This window comes from Bos javanicus, chromosome 7, assembly GCF_032452875.1.
Source record: "Bos javanicus breed banteng chromosome 7, ARS-OSU_banteng_1.0, whole genome shotgun sequence".
In the NCBI taxonomy this organism is placed as follows: domain Eukaryota; kingdom Metazoa; phylum Chordata; class Mammalia; order Artiodactyla; family Bovidae; genus Bos; species Bos javanicus.
The window spans coordinates 50,936,733-50,957,510 of record NC_083874.1 but is presented as its reverse complement, the minus strand read 5'-3'; the positions used below and the strand labels follow the sequence as shown (position 1 = coordinate 50,957,510).

Sequence of the window (20,778 nt, the reverse complement as noted above, 5' to 3'; positions counted from 1 at the left end):
GCTGAGATGGATGGCCTGATCGGCTAGTTTGTATTTAATATTGTGACAGCTCTCTCTTCTTGTGTGGCAATGGAGGGGGAGGTTCTGGGAGGGCATAGCAGGAAAAGACAGACTCAGGTCTGTCCGCCCTGGGGGCAGCCATGGTTACCAGGACACCCTGCTCTAGGCTCAGGGAAAAAGCCAGCGTGGCTCCTTGGTGAGGCCGTCTCTCAGTGGGCCTGGGGAGAGAATGCTCGCTTGGCGAGGGCCCCATGACCCGACTGAAGGACACCTGGCTTTGGACCACCCTGCCTTCCTAGGAGCTGCCAGGATGAACAGGTAAATCAGCTTCCTTGTATACTGGTCAGGGGCTGAGAAATCCAGGGCTTAGATTCTATCTGAAATAACCGAGACAGTTGAGGCTTAGACAAATTTATTGAAACATACAGGATGTGAGCAGAGAAATCATTCAGTGGTAAATTACATCAAACCTGAATATAATTCTAAAATTATAAATATATATTTTATAACTAAGCCTTTGGCCAAAAAAATAAAGAGAAAAGTCATTTAGGACATTTGTGAAAGGCCAATAAGAATGGATTTGAACATTAAAAAGATCAAGTCACTGAATTAAACAGCAGCAACCCCTGCTAATCTAGAATCCCACTGAGTTGAAGGTAGAAATGTCTGTGCAGAGCTAGTCGTTGATTTCAGCAATCAGAAGAGGCGGGGCAGGCACACCCGTGCACGGTGGTGGCAGAGCTGGCAGGACAGGAGAGCTGGGCTGGTCAGGTGAGCATGTCCCAGAGACAGCAGCAACAGAGGGCTGTCCAGCAGGCTGTGAGGCAGGTAGATGTGCCCAGGTCATCCCTTCTTTGGTCTTCTACCACGTACACTGCAGGGGGAAGGGGACAGAGGGTGAGAATGAACTCTAACAGTAACTTAACAGTAAACCCCAGGCCCTATAAAGCCAGCACCACCCAGATCAAGGGAGAGCTCCATACAGCAGCCAGAGCCACTGAGCAGACATCGTGCAGCCTGTCCACTGATGCAATCTCGGTGACGAATGCAGGAAGGGTAGCTTAGGACTGTCCCCCTTCCTGCTAAGGACAGTCATCCCCGCAGGAGGGCAAGCCCAGGGGAACCTCCACAGTGGCCTCACACCAGGCCAGCCTGAGTTAAGTAAGGAATGTCCATTGTGCTCTGGCCAGAGCCGGCTAACCCTACTGGGTTCATAAACCAGGGAGCACCCTGTTCCAAATCTTACAGGGGAACTGGGGGTGGGGGTGGGGTTTCCTCAGATATACCTAAGCCATCTCCCAAGAGCAAGAGGGTAACTATAATCTAAAGGGGCTTTAGGCTGTAAAAGATTAATCAAGAATCTTTTTTTCATACCTGACCAATGCAGAATGTGCTCCAGCCTCTAAACTTTTGCACAAAGCAATGGAAGGTAGGATGAAAACCTGGGCAAGTGGGAGGGTATGGCCGGAGCTTGGTACTCTTGTGTTTCCTCTGAATGGAGTAGGAACTTGGAGCCCTGTCAGGGCTAAGTGCTCTATTAGGAGAGATGAGTGCTAAACAATCCCCAGATCAAGAAGGACCCCCAGCCGCCCTTTACTCATCAACTGACTTGTGGCTGACATCAGCCTTACTTCCTGTTAGAATATCTGATGGTTGACTGTGGCCTGATCTGCAGACACTTTTAAGAAAATCTCAAAACAGCTACCATCATCAAACTCAAGTTATAAAGCAGTAAGGATCTTAAATTTTTTTTTTTTGCAAGTTCATGAATACATGAGTCTTCTAAGTTAAACCAATCCTTGGGCAATCGTCTTTCAGTTCTATTTTTGCATATCTGTTTTTATACCTCCTCGCTTGGCAGCTCCTCTCTCTAGAGCCTGGTATATAGTAGCTAGAACATGCTGGGTAGTGTGAGCTTGTCCAAGTTCTGTTGTATCAGCTGCCCTCCACAGAGAGAGCCCTTTCCCTTCTCTCACGGCACAGGTCTAAATCTCATTTGGCCCCACTCAGCAACACAGGAAAAGCTGTTCAGGGTCTGGGAGTCAAGACCCACCACCAGGGGAGCCTAGTCAAAAAGAAGAGAGCCTGATAAGGCACATGACCTATGTGGAACTATGTGGTGGATGTTCCCATTTCACAGGTAAGGAACTCGAGGCTCAGAGAGGTCAGGTCTCTTGTTGAAGCACAGAAACAGCCAGAGCAGGAATGTGAGCCCAGGCCCCAACTAAGATGCAAAGGGACCAGGAGGAGCAGAGGAGTGAGTGGGCTCCAGGACAGTCTTCTCTCACCAGCCATCGCACACCCAACTTGGGTCACCAGAGCAGGAAAGCCCCAGGCAGGGCGACCTGCCATTTCTGCCCCAATGACCGACCCGGGTTCCCAGCCTCCCCTGATCCTGCATGGGTAGCGCTGGACAGGGGTTGGCTGTGGCTTCCCTTGCCTAATCTCTGGTTGCATTCTCCTTGACAGGGGACTGGCTCTGCTGCCCTGAGGACAGAAAGGCTCCCTCCCCTGCAAAGGCAGCCTGTTGGACCCAGGCCAGAGACCTAGCCCAGGGCTGGGCTCCTGTGTGCTGGGCCCTGCAGTCTCTCTCAAGCTGCCTTTACGAGGTGCTCACTACGTGCCCCAACCCATGCTGAGGGCCTTCACAGCCCCACAGGACCCCTGTCTGCTCCCGGCTTCCCCACTCCCAGCCCTTCCTCCTGTCAGAACCACTGACCCACAGGTAGCTTCGTCAGGAAAACAAAGATGTCTCCGTCTTGCTTCCTCTTGTCACCTTCCTCCTCTAGTCCACATCTGTCCTAGCCAGGGCTTATTTCACATGACGTCCTCCACAGCCTGGTGCAGTGGAGAGACTCAGCTGATTACCCCCAGACAGTGGTTACAGAGGTTAGAAATAGTCAGTCTGGCTTAAAGAAAAAACAGAACTTCAAGCCCGAGGGCTGCGTCAGCCTTGATGGGGGTAGTTAGTGCTGTACCTACCTTAGAAACCCGGTCAGTTATTTCCTGGAGCACTGAGTCTTCCAAAGCCCTTATTATGTCTTTTTCCTTCGCATTAGCTGAGGACAGAACCTATCCCCCCAGACTGTAGAGAAGACGGGGGCGGGGGTGTGGAGGAGTCTGTTTGGTAAAGTAGGTCTGGAGGTAGGAGTGAAGTGATTTCCTTGCTTTCTTCCCATCACCAAAGCAGGGATGACGGGCACAGGAGAAAGCTCTGAGGAAGGCCTCACAGCACCCACTGTGGGGCCCGGAAACTGCATATTTTATAACTGAATCTTCCTAGGTGCCCTGCCTACCTGCGCAGTCTGAGGTACTGCTCCTTCAGAGAGGCCTGCTGCACTGAGCAGCGGGTCTGGTCTGCCTCGGGCCCCACCCCACCTCGAGGCTTCTGCTCCTCACATCCTCTACTCTGCCACCCCTCCCCATCCCTGCCCTGCAGTGGTGAACCCCCGTTCCCCCCGAGAGCTCCCACACTGCCCTAGCTCAGCAGTCAGGATGCAGCCCTGCTGCCCGAGTCCTGGGCCAGGACAGCCTCCCTGGGTACCTTAAGTCAGGGCACTGTATATACACCACAGCTTCGCTGGCCGTACTGGTTCCCCAGAAGGAACTGGGGCGTAGAGGATTCTAACGCATGTGTTTTCACACCCAGGCCACATGAGCCTTTCTGGCAACTGGCCTGTACTGGCGAGCTGAGCATGGGGGGTGGGGGTGGCAGGATCATGGTTATGTAAGATGTTAAACATTAAGAGAGGCTGGATCAAAAGTACACAGCAACTGTACTATTTCTGACTCGTCTGTAAATCTACAATTATTCCAGAATTTTAAAAAAATTTTTTTTCTTTTAAAGGAAGGAACAATGGAGAGGGATCAAAAGTGCAGTGGGAGCAGTCAGTGCCCAGTGAGGGGCACTGGGTCTGGTGTGTGCAGGGGCTGCGCACACAGCGCTCCTACTGAGGGGTCCAGTGCCCCCTTGTGGCCAGCCTGGGCACCAGCTCCTGCTAACGCAGGCAGGCCTTTACAGATGGGCCCACGCACATAGCAGCCAAAAGGCTTACCACCCCATTTGCTGTGTAGTATCTCAGGAGTCAAGGCCACCTTATTCAGCCTGTGCCCTGGTCCCAGGAAAGGGACTGAACAGACTCTCAATTTCCAGAAAACTGTGGTTGAGTTGGAGAGCAGGTCTAGAGGTTCCTTCACCAGCTTGTCTGCCTTGCCCCGACACGGCCCTTTTGTACCAACCTTCACTGTCCTCAGCCCCATTCCAGGGGTGGGGCCAATACTCAGAGTTGCCACGTGAATGCAGGTGCAAAAGACGGCGTGAGTAGTGGTGGTGTAGGGGTTGGGGGATGTAGAGGGAAGGGGGTGTGAGCATGTGTGTGACTTGGAGGCCCAGCCTCGGTCAGAAAGGCCCAGGGGCCCTGAGCAGACTCTGGCAGAGGATCCTCATCCACTGTCTTGCCTCAGCTGGAAGCAAAGACAGATGCAAGATGCCTGGAGGCACGCAGCCCCCTGGGCCCAGCTGCCTGCTCACCGAGCCCTGGGGTCTTCTCCGGGGCCACCAGCCACACCAACCAGCAGTCCCAAATTCTAGGACTACCGTAGTGTACACCCAGGGAACAGGTATTCACATGGGCTACTCAGAACCCTGGTTCTGCGCATGCAGTGGGCAAGTAGGCTCCAGGCCACACAGGGACCCGGGCAGGAATGTGAGTGGAGACTCTTAGCCAAAGGCTCCAGTTCTCAGTCAGCCCCATCCTGGAATCTGAAACCTCGGCTTGCTCAGCTCAGACATTTTAAATGATTAATCAAGGGCTTTGAAGTGGTAATTGAGCCTTAGCAGGCTGTTAGTCCTTGTGCCTGCATCTGTCTGCAGTCCCAGCCCAGGAAGCTAGTAAGGAGAAGCAAATACAACAGACCGGGGCCTTCCAGACAGTTCTGACATCTCGGGCCTTCTTGCTCCAGAAACGAAGGAAGCTGCACCTTGGCCTCTTGTGCAGGCTCAGACCAATGGAGGGCACCCCATGCTGCTCCTTTACTGCTGAGACCACCACAGCCCAGCGCCGCCCCGGGAGTGCCCCTGGTGGAGGTGACAGCTCTGCCAGAGGCAGGAGGCCTGTGGTCACTGCTCAGCTGTCTTCACCCCATCTTCTAAACCAGCATCCAAAACAACATAAGGCCAGCCTTGCACGAGGTATCAGAGGATGCCGAACAGCCCTCCTCCTGCTCAGACCAAGAGGTAGGAAGAGGGAAAAATCTTAATGCATCTGAAGAATAAGTACAATCTCAAGACGGCCCCAGGACAGCTCCTGTGCCTTCCGAGCAGCCAGAGACAACACACTGCTGGCTGAGGATGCACTCGAGCTTTCCTTGGGTGTGCACGTGCGGTGGGACCATTTTTTACTCAGCACAAGGGGGCTGCACCCGGGACGGAAGCTGTCCTAAAGGCAGTACCCCTCTGCCACCTGCTCTGAAGGCCACGAGCACCAGGTAAATACGCTGGGGGAGGGCTGCCGTAGGGGATGAAGGGCGGCCAGGAGCATAGAGGCAGTCAAGGGAGTGTGGTTTTCACTGGAGCCTGGAGGTTAAGAGCAGGAGAGGTGAGGCGCAGTTTCCTCTCTCCACGGCAGGAGGGATGCGGGCTGGTGCACCGGCACAGCCTTGGTCCTCTCGCGCTCTGTGACAGCACCGGCCCTCCCGGGCCTCACGCCTGCCCTGCTCCTTCTGCCACTTCAGCCATGTCTTCCACGACTGTGTCCCTCTTCTTGCTTCAGTGTCCCAAGACACCTACTCTAAGGCACGGCAGGCTGGGAGCTGGCCCACCAGTTCATCCATCCACTCATGTGCCTACTGCCTGCCGCCCCACTGAGCAGCCAGCCAGTCCAGCATCACTGTCAGACATTGAGTGCCAAGTGTTGCTGTGGATTGGTCTGGAAAGGGTGGGATGTCTGCTGACTGTGGGTCCCTGTCCCGAGATGTCCAGAAGTGCAGCCACCACGATCCTCTGAGGAGGAGCTGCTGGACAAAACCCAGCAGCCATCACGGCCCAGCCTGCCTCAGCCAGAGCACCCAGAGGAGGGCTCAGTCGCAGGCCAGCTTGTACTTTCGCCCTGTCCAACACAGTCAGTCCTATGAATAGCAGACCTGATGGTAAAATTTTTTCATGAACTACAAAAAGGTTAAGTACATGTGGACATCTCACACCAGTCTGGTAAGTAAGACTGGATTGCCACCACCTCCTGTGACCCTATACTTGGGTTAGACCTGCTGGGGCCACTGGGACAGAGGTGATTGTGGATACAGGGGCAGTTGAGCACATCCCGGATGCCAGAATTGCAAATGAAACTGCTTTGGAGATCATGTGGCAGTCATTTTTTTGGTAAGAAAAGGATCCTGAGCTCAGAAGGCAGGTGGTAGCCAAGGCTGCGTGGTGAGTTGATGGTAGGCCCTGGCCTGTCACCCAGCACTCCTGGCCCAGTGCTATCTGCACATCAAGGTTAAGCTCACTTAAGATCAGACGGCAGGCTGCCTGCAGGTGACCTGAAACCCAGATTGTGGAGAGGCGAAAGGCCTCTCCTCCACTGCCCCATTCTCCCTTGAAATCCAGGGTCTGTGTGCGAGCAAAATCTAGCCCTCACCCTCCCCACAGTGTGTCCCCAAAGAGAGCAGAATGGCCCTGGCCCAGCAGCAGCCAGACGGGAGACGAGTGAGTTCCAGGGTCCCTCCTGGCAGCTGTTCGGCCCAGAACAAGGCACTTCTTGGGGGCGTGCGGGGGAGGTGTACTTGGACTGTCCCCCTGAAGAAATCGACTTCAGACTTCCCCTGGGCCCCCACCACTTGAGTTACTTTATTCTCTGAGGGCAACAGCCGCGTACATGGGCTCTCTGCAGGGCACTGCACAAGTGACAGCTTGCCCATGCCCCAGCCTCTGGCTGGCGAAATGGGGAAGGGGCATAGTGCCTAAGAGCCTATGTTTTGTGACAAAAACATAAAATGTTTGGGTGGGGCCTGTCACAGAGTGAAGCAGGGAGGACTCATAATAAATGGGAACCACAGTGACGGTATCCTACAGAAAGAAGATCACTGAAGTCTGTTTCCTTATTCTCAGTCTGTGTGCAGGGAGGGGCTCCTCCCACCAGTCCATATTCAGGTTGGGATTCGTACTTGTAGCACTAAATCACGCGATGACGAAAGCAGAGGAACCGGCTGTCCACGTGAAGCACAGTTGCTCAGAAAAGGGAAGGAAGAGACAACCCAGGGAGAAGCAAGGGGCTGTGTGTGTGTGTCGCATGGGCTAGGAAGGCTGAATACAAACAGCTTTAGCTGTTGAGGCCCCTCAAGAGAATAGAGAGAAATATTTAGCAACATCCCATTTCTCGAGATTAAGGAGACCCTCCTAACGTACACGGGCGAGCATCTGCCTGGATGTGATGCGTCTGTGGTTGTCCCTGAGACAATGCACACACTAAGGGCCGCAGGAGAACATAATACAAAAGAGAACAGTCAACAAAGCATGTACACGTTCAAAAATACATCTGTCCACAGTTGTAAAATATTCAAGTGAAAGGACATCCTCCTCCCACCTCCCAGATGGAGATGCTGCAGAAGGCAAGGAGGTTGCTAAGGAGCCTGAACAGGGCGTGTGACCGAGAACGCACGAGTGCTGTCCCTCTTCCTCCGATGGGACTCGACGCAGGGCTGGAAGCTGCCAGTCTGGGTGTACGCGGTGGAGATCCAGCCGTGCTCATTAGTCAGTAGGGCCAGGCTGTTTGTTCTACAAGTGCAGAGACAGGAACTCATTGCACTTACACAACATACAAAAAAGGCTTCCTTCCTTCCCTGTAGCGACAGAAGAGGTTAAGACCAGGGCCTACAAAACTGAGCTGAGAGGCCCTGGCTCTGTTCTGCTGTAGCTGGGTGACTTCGGGTTAAGTCACTTAACATCTTGGAGCCCCTGCATCCTCCTCTATGTGAAGGAAAGACGGCAGGGGAAGCTGCTGCCTTAAGAGGACATGTGAAAATGTAATGTGGACAAAGGTGAACATCATTAAGATGGGTCAAAAAAAGAAGTATCAGTTTACAGCCAGGTTTCACCATGGGGTGAGATCATATCATTCATGCTTAGTCATGTCTGACTCTCTGTGACTCCGGGGACTGCGGCCCCCCAGGCTCCTCTGTCCATGGGATTTCCCAGACAAGAACACTGGAGTGGGTTGCCATTTCCTTCTCCAGGAGAGCTTCATGACCCAGGGATCGAACCCGCGTCTCCTGCATTGGCAGGTGGATTCCTTACCACTGAACTTTCACACATTATCTTTCACAATTTGAAAAGCTAACTGTTTTATGTCCACAGAGCTGAAGACCTGAGGTGCCAGGAGTTCCAGTGCAGCCTCTGCAACCACGTGTGCTGCTTGGCAGTGTGCACCAAGCTTCGTCTTGACAACTTGGCCACAGTGAGCACCCCGGGCCCACATCTACAGAAATGCCCCAGGCTGACGCAAGGGCTGAACAACTTAGGGGACGGGTGCTCTATCCAAGCTTATAGAATGAAAAACCTAGATAAATCTTTTGTTTTTTATTTTTTCTAAAAATCTGAGAAGATAATCAAGAGCTACTACTTCTGCTGATGAGAAAAGAAAATAGGTGATCAAAAGGGAAACTCAAATGATTGGCTAAGGTGACGGCAAAAGACTTCAGTGAGTGACCTTATATACCCTGAGACCAAGAGACAGAACAGCTGGTGTTCTAGAATCCTGAATTCAGCCAAGAGACTAGGGAGGGGACTGAAGAACAGTGATGGGGGGAATACGCAGGTTGAGAACGCACACAGCGACCCCTCAGCACCAGCTATTCTGCTCCAAGTCTGTGTGTGCCATTGCCTCGGGTGAGAGGAACCATGGTGTGACCTAGGGAAGGTCAAAGGGAAGAGTATGAGAAGTCCTGACGTCATGGCTGATGTTACTACAGCAGACAGGAAGACGCAATTCATTATATTGTGATGCATCATGAATATATTTCTAATGTGGGTTTTTAAGAAATAATTACGAGTGAGGCTGCTTTGCCAGGCAGAAGAAATTAAAGGAGAATCTAGAAAAAATTCAGATCATGCCCAGTACAGGACAGTTCTATGATCCTGTGGCTGCAGTTTAAAGACCCCAAGGCAGGGAGATTCCTTTAATGACTAGCGGGTCTTGCTCACAACCTACTCAGGAAGGAGGCAGAGATGAAGGTTGCGAATGATGGTGGCTGACCTGCCTCAGAGCATGACTTGGCCCACAAGCCCCTCAACATACTGGTCATCTTTTCATGACTGTTCCTAACCAGTTCCATGTAGACACACCTCTACCGCAAAGCTTCAAAAGACACCAATAAAATCAATCATAAGCTAGAATTATCACAACAGAGCAAATGAGGGAGCAGGCTGCCTGGCTTCATTAGAGGTTATGGCATATAAGAGGGAACAGTGAAGTGAAAGTTGCTCAGTGGTGTTCGACTCTTCACAACCCCATAGACTATAGAGTCCATGGAATTCTCTAGGCCAGAATACTGGAGTGGGTAGCCTTTCCCTTCTCCAGGGGATCTTCCTAACCCAGGGATTGAACCCAGGTCTCCTGCATTGCAGGCGGATTCTTTACCAGCTGAGCCACAAGGGAAGCCCAGGAGGGAACAAGTCATGCCACTAAATACCCACCAAGCCTCATAATCTATAGATTTAATGCAATTCTAATCATAATCCCAACCATTTTTTATAGATAAACTGATTCTAAAATATATGGAAAAAAGAGAACTAGAATAACAAAAAATACGGAAAAAGAATAAAGTTGGAGGACTTAATGCTACCTTATTTTAAGGTTAATATAAAGCTACAGGAGTCACGACAGTCAGTTCAGGAGGAGGGACTGCCAGATGACAGGAGCGGCACAGGACGGCAGCAGCGCCACAGGAACACGCCAATTGGCGTCTGACAAACGCGAGAGCGGCTCCACGCAGAAAGGACAGTCTTACCAAACGAACGACTGGCACACAAAACCCCAAGAACTTCAGCCATTTTAAGCCTCACATTTTATGTAAACATTAACCCCAAATGGCTCATAGATCTAAAACTATAAAAATTTAGAAGAAGACACAGATTCCTCATGACCCGGAGTTAGGCAAAGAGTTCTCCAATCTAACAACAAAAGCATGATAGTTTGGATTTAATCAAAATTTAAACTTTTGCACTACGGAAGGCACGGTTGAGATGAAAAGACAAGCTACAGACTGGGAGAAAATACATGGAAATAACATGCGGTACAAACCTTGTATCTAGAATGTAGAAACATTCTCAAAACTCCACAGTGAGAAGTCAACAGACATGTCACCAAACAGGATTTGAGAAGAACAAACACATGACAACATCATTAGCCATTTAAAGAACACAAATTAAAACTACACACCTATCAGAGTGGCTAAAATTAAAATCACTGACAATAAGTGCTGGCAAGGACACAGGGCGACTGGAACCCCCAGTCACTGCTGACGGGGATGCGTAATGGTATAGCCACTCTGAAAAACAGCTTCTTAAAGTTAATACACAATCATTTAAGCCAGAAATCATACTTCTTAGAGAAATGAGAACTTACGTTCACACAAAAACCTGTACATAAACTTATAATCACCTAAAAGTGGCAACAACCCAAATGTCCTTCAATAGGTAAATGAATAGGTAAACAATAGGTAACTGTTACCTCCAGACAATGGAATACTACACCCAGATCTTCAGAAGATCCACCAGCAGTTACACACTGATTAATTCTGCTTACAAGGCAGTATCTCGGAAGGACATTCTAGGGCAGAGAAACCATTCAGCCCAAATCTCCCTTGGCCAAATGTGCTGGAAAATCCAGAACAACTAAGGTTCTCAGATGTATTCCTCAGGTCCCCGGGATTCTAGACAAGAGGCAGGTGACGGCCCCTCCTTGCCTCAACTGCAGTTCCACAGTATCTATTCCACATTGCAGTTACATGGGGAGTTTCTTATAAAACAGTGTATACTAGAAAAATCTATCAGACTGAAATGGTGGTTATGAAGGATCTATACTTGCTGCTGTTCAGAAGGACCTCCCCAGCACGGACAGTCACATGTTTGACAGTCTATGTGCTGGACCCTCCAACGGAGTCCATTTGGAGAGCAGGGTCTCTGTCCAGAGGCTCAAAACCTGCGTGACATTAACTGACTCCCTTGGTGTCTGACCCCTCTGGAACGTTTTTTGTATGGTTCTCTTCAATTTAGCAGTCTTTGAGCTTTCATGGCCCAGCTGGTTCTTTGCACTATGAGCTTGTCTGTTTCTCTCTCTGTCTCACACACGCACGCATGCACACTTGCCTTCCTTTGGACTGTGTTTTTGGTCCTAGCAATCTTGTCTCCTCCTCTGTTGGTGTCCTTCAGAGAATAGAAGCTGGAGGAAAGTTTGCCCACCCTCTGTGACAATAGTGTGGCCAAATCCAGTGCACACTTTTTGAGTTCATACCTGACTTCCCAGCAATATTTGATGCTACTGATGATTCCCCTAATACAAATTCTCTCTGCTTTCAGGGCATCCCATTCTCTTGGTTTTCCATCTTTGATTCTTTTGCAGGTTCATCATCTACAGGTACAAGTCAGTTTTCCTTAAAGCTCAGCCCTACATTGCCACCTTCTCTTTTTTCCCCTCCGTATTTCTACCTGATGTGATCTCATTCATTCCCACAGTTCTGATTGCTACCAATATGCCAGTGCCTCTCACATTTCATCTCTGGCCCAACATCTCCTCCAAGCTCCAGGTGTATTTACACCTGCTTATCTGACACCTCTACTTGAATGTCTGATAAGCACCTTAACACCTCAATCTAACCCAACACATTCAGAGCCCAACATGATTTTCCTCCTCCTGAGCAAATACAGTTCCTTTCCTTTGTTTCCAGCCTCCATAAATGCCATCACCAGGCGGTTAGTTCCAGTCAGAATCTCAGGAGTCACCCCCATTTCCTGTTTCTTCAATCCCCATAGCCAGTCCCTCACCAAGTCTTGTTAATTTTACTTCCAAATATCTCAAGTACATTGATGTCTCTCCATCATCACCATGTGAGTTTGTGCCTCAAACCATTTTCTACATGGAAGCCAAAGGGAACTCTTAAAAATGCAAAGTTGACCATGTCATTCCTTTGCTTAAAATCCTTCCATGGCTTCCCACTGTGAGCAGGACAAAACCCCAAAATCCCTAAGTAGGGCTGTGGGCTCCTTGTCGTGTTCCTCCCTGTTTTTTTGTTTTTTAAATCTGTTCCCATCATCCCACTCTTCTCTGTCACACCAATTTCCTCTTCTAGTTTCTCAAATGACGCATGTTCTCTCCTCCCACTGGGCCTTTGTACATGCTTTTCCTACTCTTTTGCTTATTAACAGCTTTTCATCTTTCAGCACCTTCCCAGACTGTCCCATGTTTATATGTTTTCATGGCAATACATATCTCATAGTAGAGTGCCAGTAACGCCTGTGGGGTTATTAATGTCTGTCTGCCTCCCTCCCGAGTGTAAGCCCCACGGGGCAGGGATGGGGTCCCGTCTACGTGGCCCACCACCTGGCACACTGCAGACACTCGGGTGTCAGTCCTTGTAGACAGAAGGTGGTGCCCTGGGAGTATCTTTGGGGCAGACTGAAGAACTGCACCTCCCAGTTTAAAGTGCCCCCAAGGTGATGTTGTGACAAAACTGGATTGAAAATCCAATCTGTGACCCCAGTAGAGTGAAGAAATTATTTTCACCAAAAAAAGGAATAATATTGATATTTGGCAAAACTAATACAATTATGTAAAGTTTAAAAATAAAATTTAAAAAATTTTAATAAAAAAAAGAGTCCATATATAATAGCATTAAAACTGCAATGCACCTGAGAAGACATCCAATTTTAAAACCAACAAAGGATATAGGAAAGCTGTGTGAAGAAAATTACACAATTTTATCTAAGGACATAAAAGATGACCAGAAAAAAAAAAAAAATTTAAGAGGGGCTTTCCTGGTAGTATGGGGGATAAGAATCTGCAATCCCTGGTCTGGGAGGATCCTGCACGCTGCGGGGCAGCCAGGCTGGAGCACCGCAGCTGCTGAAGCCTGAGGGCCCCAAGCCTGTGCTCCGCAACAGGAGCGGCTACTGCGGCAAGGAGCCCACGCGCAGCAGCTAGGGCAGCCCCACGCGCCTCAACTAGGGAAAGCCTGCACGCAGCAACGGAGGCCCAGCTCAGCCGTAAATAAAGTTTTCTAAAAATTAAGAGAAATCATGTGCCTGATAGGAAGACAGCACTCTAAATATGTCAGCTCTCCTCCATTTACTCTAAATCAAAGTCAGACATGGCAGCTTTCCATGACAGTGTGTCATTTTAGGATGACACACGCATCCTAAAGTCCCGATTAAACGAGTAAAAGGCCAAGAAAGTTCTAAAGAAGAAAAGGGTATGTGTGTACACATGTCCGGGGGCGGGGGGAGGAGGGGGACAGCGAAGATGCTTATCACACCAGACTCCCCATTCAAGCCCATTTGTATGTGGGAATTTGGTGTTTGACAAATCTCATTTTAAATCAATGGGGAAAGGGTGACCTAATTAATAAATGGTGTTGGAACTATCAAAACAGAAAAAACCAGAACCCTATCCTACACCGTGATCAAAAACCAATTTAGGTGGACTAAAGACTGTTAAAAAGTTTTATAAGAAAATATAGACTTATCTTTCATCGAAGATTAAAACACACAAAGCATGAGGGAAAGATTGATAAACATAACATTTAGAAACTTTCATACTAGAAAACACACTATAAAAAGGTTGAGACAGGCAGAAGATATTTCCAAACCTATGAAAGTGACAAATATTAGTGTGTGGAATTTTTTAAGTTTCCCTACTAATCAGTAAGAGAAGACAAACAAGTAGAAAAAATGGGCTAAGACTCTTAACAAGCAAGTCACAGGATTTGTAAAGACAAGTCAAAAACATATTTATGTTCAAGGTCACTAGTAAGCAGGGAAGGTAAAATAGCAAGATACCATTTCACACCCATCCCAGATGCTAAAATGTTGAAGTCTGCAGATGAGGTAATTTTTAATGAAAGAAAAACTGTCAACTGTGCAGCACTAGTTGTTTATTCCAGTAACAGAAGGTAGCGGGCCTGGAGGGAGCACTCGGGGCGCCGCTGCTCAGTCCAGGCTTTCCAGGAGACAGCAGCAGCAGAGAGCGGCCCAGCACGCGGCCAGGGCCGCCTGACACCCGGTGTCTTCCGTCTTCCTCTCCCGCTCCACCACGTACGCTGGGGGGCAGGGGAGGGGCGGGGAGAGAGAGACCCAGTCAGAGGCGACTGTGAGCCGCAGCGGCCCGTGCTGCTCAAGCACCTAGCGCATGTGAGGAGCCGGATTCCAGTCTCCCTCCCTCTCCAGACTGTCAGCTGCGGGAAGGGGAGCCCCGCCTATCTGCCCGCCCGCCCCCGGTGTCACTACCTGCACGTGTCAGGTAGCTTCCTGGATGTGGGAGTGAAGGTGGCATCTGCTTGAAAGTGAAAGTGAAGTCGCCCAGTCGTGTCCGACTCTGCGACCCCATGGACTGTAGCCTACCAGGCTCCTCTGTCCATGGGATTTTCCAGGCAAGAGTACTGGAGTGGATTGCCATTTCCTCCTCCAGGGGATCTTCCCGACCCAGGGATCGAACCCGGGTCTCCCGCATTGTAGATAGACGCTTTACCGTCTGAGCCACCAGGGAAGGATCACTGTTGCCTGCCACCTCCCCTTCCCCAAGCTGACCACCAAACACCACCCAGTACCTGCCTGGACAAAGTCAAACAGTTTGTGGTGAGGCCCGCCCTGCAGCCACATGTGGCAGGCACTGACTGAAAGCTTTACACATTGTCTCATTTAATCCTCACAACAGCTCTGTTACTATCATTTGTAACTCTCAAACACAGCTTGCAGGAGTGTGAATTAATAGAAGCCCTTTGAAAGAGAATGTGTGTGGGGGGGGGGGGGTAGGGTGCTGCATAGAATTTTGACCCAGAAAATCTGTATCTAGGGTTTTTCTATAGAAACAATTGTTTAATTGTTCAAAAATGTGTGTACATTGTGATTGCTGCTGTATCAAAATAACCCCAAGCTACCAATAACCTTGATGTCCGTCACCTGGAGACTGACTAGGTAAGCTAATACATCCCATAGAATAGAATACTAAATAGCCATTAAGAAGGAGGAGATGGTTCTTCCATCCTGCCAATAAATTAAGCAAAGGATAAAAGCAAGGTATACAGCAGTGTGCTTGTTATGTTTGTACAATGAAAAGGATACACATACACACAGACATACAGACAGATATCTGAAAGAATATAAACAAAGGTCAGAATGTGGAGGGGGAGGGGCTTTTACTCTGCTTTTGCATTTTATGTTTTTCTCAAATCCAGGCTCGTCCAGTTCCAAAGTCAAGCTCAAAGCTGCTGCTCCTCCATGCCACTGCTGGGGTCCTGTGGGCAGGAGGGAGGGCTGTCCAGGTTCAGCACAGCTTAGACACCCCCCTCGCCTCTGCCTCTGTGCTAGCTCTGGGGCTTTCTCTGGGGGCAGCTGGCATCGACTGATCTGGGTTCCCTGGTGGCACTGGCCTCAGTCCCAGATGTCTTCCCCAGTGTCACGATCACCTACAGACCACCCTCGGCCCAGCTCCCCTAACCTGTGGTCCCAGTGATGCTGCTCCCTCCACAGCCGGGCCTGGTGGCCCCTATGACCTGGAGTTTGACCCATCAGATTTGCCTTCAAGGCAATTCTGACTTCCCTCAGACCTTGCTGACTCAGCCCCAGGCACAAGCTAGGGTTTCTGCTGGGCCAACCTGGCAAGCAGCGGCTGGATCAGATCACCACTCCCCCCACAAGAAGCCTGGAGACCAGAGGGTCCTCACGCTGGTGCAATTCCTAAGGCTGAGCCCCATGAGCCAGAAAACCCGCCACCACGCCAGGTCCCCAACAGCCCCGCTTCCAGGGTTCCTTTTGCACTCTTCCCTCTCCAGTGACAGGAGTTGCTGGCATTTCCCAAACCAACCCCAGCCTCTTCTCTTCCACTCCGGGTTTGGGCAGGAGGGAGTCAGAAGCCCACCTGAGCCTGGTCTGGCACAAAGGGCGCTGAGGAGCAGGTAAAGTCTGTCTAGCCTTGCAAACCCCAGGGAGCCCGTGATCTGCCAGGGGCCGCCTTCAGGTCCCTCACCACCCCTCCTAGCTCCCCTCTCTCATTCACTGCTTTGAGTGCCAACATCAAGATCTTTCTGCTCCCACCACCTCAGCAGAGCCCCCCCACAGACCCAGCCCCCCAGCACAGACCTGGCCGCCCCCTCCCCCGCCCCCCCGCCAGCACTGACCCGGCCCCCCAGCACAGACCCAGCCCCCCAGTACAGACCTGGTCCCTGCAGCACAGACCCAGCCCCCACCCCTGCCAGCACAGACCCCTGTCCCTCCAAAGCAGCCCCAGAGGTTCCAATGTCTCTTCCTAGGAACCCAAGGTTGAACAGGAGTAGGGGTGGGGTAAGTAGGTAGTGAGTTCTCATCAGATTCCAGAGATGGGGAAGTTCAGAGAAGCGGGGCAGAAACTTCCCTATCAGATATGGCTGCCCCAATCCAGGTCTCAATTCCCAGACACTCTGCTCCAATGTAGTGAGAGACCACAATTAGAATTTCAGAACAGAGATTTTTAATAAGATGTATCAAATTGGATTTAAATATAGGCTTATCTACTCGTTGACCATGTAATGAACAGGTGACAACCTCTCTTAGCCTCAGCTTCCTGTGCTGTAAAATAAGAGTGACACCAGTAATCTGTACCCCACAGGGTTGCAGGGAAAATGAGGAGATTAGACGTGCACAGTGCCCAGCACATTGTCACCGTTCAATAAATGCTCATTGGTGTTATTCCATGTTAAAATGACTGACTCTCAGGACTGACTAAAGAGGTGGCCTACACACAGGTAGAGAGAAGGGGTTCGGGGGCTCACCTGGACTCAGAAATAAACCAGAGGCCAGGAGGCAGTTACAGGCTGTTCTGGGAGCCAAGGGCCTGCAAGGTCACCTAGTCCTTCACTGTGCAGAGGGTAACAGGTCCCACCCAAGGGAGGGTGTGCCCGAAGCCCGGAGGAGGGGAGTGGCGGAACACAGTCAGGCCCCCACCTCCGCGGCCCCACAGCAGGACGCAAGACTGCTGCAGGAGAGCTGCCCGCAATTCTAGGCTCTGCTCTCACCCCAACTTAGGCGCACGCGCGCGCGCACACACACACTCTCTCTCTCTCTCTCATTCCCTGTCACTTTTCCTTCGGCCTCAACCAACCACAAGGCATCAGAGCCCAAGTTCAGGGTTGGGGAGGTGCGACTCTGGGAAGTTCAGAGACAGTCCAGGACAGGGAGCCTGGGACAGAAGAGGGACCTGGTTAGCAGAGGAATAAACAGGACAACAGCACAAGGTGTAACCCAAGGACCAGAGACAGACCTGCGTCCTGACTGCCAGACCCGCGGCCAGCGACAACCCACCCCGCCTGCTGAGACCTGGGCACCGACCCAGCGGGAGAGCCCACAGTGGGTGGCACAGGACCTCCCAGACCACCTGCCAGTCATCCACCTTCCCATCCAGCCTGTGACACCTGAGCAGAGATGCCAGCCCCCCTCCCAGGTCCGGCTGTGCACCCCGTGAACAGCTTCCTCTCCTCCTCTCTCTGCCAGAGAACTGCTCGCCTGCCCCAGGGCAGAGAAGTGCCCCTGTGCTCCACGTCAGCGCCAGGAATAGCGGCCTGATCCACTTGCAGGCTCCTCCCAGGGTCAGGCCAGAGATAGCGCTCAAGGTTGGGTTACTAAGTGAAAGGCTCTCCCCTTCGACTCAACACACAGATCTTTCAGACGCTCTGAGAAGCATCTTATCTGCCGTTTGTTTGAAGGCAAACTCCTCCCTTCTTCCTCCAGCATCTAAAACCAGAGCCAAATAAGGCGACCCTCAGGAGACTAGAATGGCCGCCTGGTGCTCAGTGCATCTAAGGCCGCCTGCAGGACAGCACCCTGACCTGGGGCTCCCTGCGTCTCCCAGAAGCCTTTCCGACCTGGCCCAGCCCAACCCAGATCTCTCTGACTTTGATCTGCTGCTATCACCTATCAGTACAATCATTCAGAAACCTTGGTCTGAGAAATACCAAGCAGAGACAGAGACAGGCCCGAGGGCAGTCCTCAGATGAAAAGGGGAGGCTGCGTGCGCAGTGGTCAGTCCTCGTCTAGAACGCAGCCTGGGGCTAAGAGCGCGGCCTTTCCCTTTGTGGGCCAGCAGTGCTTTCTGTTTACCTGAAGCGCTGGAACAGATAAGAAAACAGGACTGCCTCAGAAATGGCTGGTTTATCCTCAGGGTTTCTGAGTGCCATAGCTATTAACAGACTATAAAGGTCCTCGAGTGCAGGGAGCAGGTCTTCTCCCAGTGCTCCCATGTCCACTTCCTAACTGGTCTGGCAAATACAGACGGGCACTGGCCAAAGAAGTCTCCTCTAGAGGTCGAGGGACCCACGACAGGACAGGTGAATCCGCTGAAGGCCTGTCATCCCTGGATGTGTCCACCTCACCAACACTGTGGGCCTCAGGCTGGTCTAAGCTGGTGCGGGGAAGACCACTTCCTGTGGCAACTCCAAATGCCAAGCTGTTTCAGAAAAGCATTTTATTTTCCTGGGGGGAAAATGACATATAATTCGAATAATGCTAAATGTTGTGTAAGAAAACCGGATCAAATAAAAACAGATGATGAGAACCAGTAGACCTGGGGGATAACACCATGCCTGCCCAAAGCTGCTGGGAGTGAAGACAAGTGACTTCAATATTCTCAGCTGGCAGGGGCTCAGGGTTTTGGGTCCCAAGATGGAGCCAGGGGTGGGGACAAGGCCAGAAGACCAGCTCAACTCAGGTGAGGAGGGGCGAAGTCAGCAAGAGCCTGCACCCCTGGAACAAGCCAGCTGTAAGGAAGTGCACTGCCGAGGGTCAATGCCCACCGCTGAGTGACAAGGGGCTGCCACAATCACAAGGGAGTCACCAGCTAAGTGTAGTCAACAAAAGCTAATACATAAAACTGGAATTTTAACATGTTGTGAAATCCTATCAAATATCAAAAGGAAGCCTGATGTTACGAGTGACCAGTAGTGGTTGCGTTATAGTCTAAAATTAGGCCATGAGTAAAGCCTCCTTTTGGCCCATAAGCCCAGCTCTCAGTGGAGAAGGGTGAGTCATCAGAAACTGACCTTCAAAGACATCCTGCTCCTGTGCTTTACAACTCCTACTCAAAAGAACTGAAAGCAGGCGCTTGGACAGGTATTTGCACACCTATGTCCACAGCAGCGTGTTTGCACTACCAAAAGGTGGAAGCCACCCAGGTATCCACCAGTGGACGAAAAGATAAACAAAACATGGTTTACACATACAATGGAATACTCTTCAGTCGAAGAAAGGAATTTTGACATATGACACAACATGGATTAAAGACATTTTGCTAAGTGAAGTAAGCCAGTCACAGAAGGACAAATACTGTAAGACTCCTGCTACATGAGGTACTTAAAGGAATCAAATTCATAGAGACAGGAAGTGGGATGGTGGTTGCCAGGGGCTAGAGAGGGGATTTACTGTTTAGCAGGTAAGGAGTTCTAGTTTGGGATGATGAACCAAGTTTTGGAGACTGATGGTGGTGACGGCTGCACAACAATGTCAACAGGCTCACTGCCACCCAAACTGTACACTTAAGAGTGGTTAAAATGATAAAGCCTATACTCTCATCCTCTGCTTATTTGGGAGGGTTCCAAGCATATCAACACCTGGGGAAAGGGATATGGATCAGAGCTTTGCTTCCCAGCAGGCAAAGCTCTGTGGGCTGGTGCCCCAGGGCCGTTCCGCGCCAGCAGCTGTGGCCATTCTCCTGGGCTGGTGGTGTGGTGGATCCCGCCACCCCGCAGAGGAGGGATGCTCTGCCAGTCAGGTGCCTGCCCACCCTCCGGCCCGAAGACCCCTCCAAAACGCTCCAGCCGGACCTCACAGACAGAGGATGTGCCAGAGGAGACAGAGACACTGCTCAGGGTCCCTCCCAGCCCATACGCTCACTTCTCATTTCCCTGACATGGCCAACTCTGCAGGGGAGTCTGGGAATAAAGGACACCAGGCCTGACTCAGGTGGCTCACAGACAGCCTGGATGGAAGAGCCCACGAGCCAGCTGAGGAAGCGCACTGGCACGCCACGCTGGGGGCACCAGTAATCACCAGAGAGCCTGGACAAGGCCTTTCGGTGAGCTGAGGAGACAGGAACGCCAGCCCATTACTGCCCTGTCCTCGCGTTCCTTCCTTCACAAGAAAACCTAGAGAAACGCGGGCTTTGAGCGGCTCACTTACAAACAGGCGGCGTTGTAGGGTGGCCCAGCTGTGTTCCAGCCCCGACCTCTCCTGACTGGTAAGAGTCATCATGGCCTGAACTCCCAAGGAGGGAGTGGTGGTGATGGGGCCTGACCGCAGGATCTGTTATTTCACAGCCTGCTGAGCAGCAAGAAAGACGCTTAGAACCAGGCAATCGGGGGAACAAGTGATGAGAGAAAAGGTAAGAGGAGAACAGAAATAGACTCAGAACCCACAAACTTCCAACACTGCTGCCCCTGAATATAAGAAAACAACTGCCATGATTTTGGATGCTAAACAGAACTAGGAAAAATTTTTTTTTTGGTTTCAGGCACTGCTGCTGCTGCTGCTAAGTCGCTTCAGTCGTG

The 20,778-nt window shown here is 50.9% G+C and overlaps 1 protein-coding gene and 1 long non-coding RNA gene across 3 annotated transcripts in view; one reads left to right on the top strand and one right to left on the bottom strand.

Annotated features, from left to right (window-relative positions):
* Nucleotides 1–395: 395 nt before the first annotated feature.
* Nucleotides 396–20,778, bottom strand: part of CYSTM1 (cysteine rich transmembrane module containing 1) — a 70,467-nt gene continuing 50,084 nt past the window's right edge. The window contains exon 3 of one of the 2 annotated variants that reach the window (XM_061423660.1): nucleotides 396–874. In XM_061423660.1, the coding sequence (XP_061279644.1) occupies nucleotides 768–874 (107 nt within the window). In that variant the 3' untranslated portion in view covers nucleotides 396–767. Of the gene's footprint in view, nucleotides 875–14,122; nucleotides 14,308–20,778 lie in introns of those variants that run through there. The other variant, XM_061423659.1, reaches the window with a different exon arrangement.
* On the top strand, nucleotides 874–12,865 carry LOC133251339 (uncharacterized). Its single transcript, XR_009737587.1, has 2 exons — nucleotides 874–5,487; nucleotides 8,351–12,865. It is a non-coding gene; the product is annotated as an uncharacterized LOC133251339 (long non-coding RNA).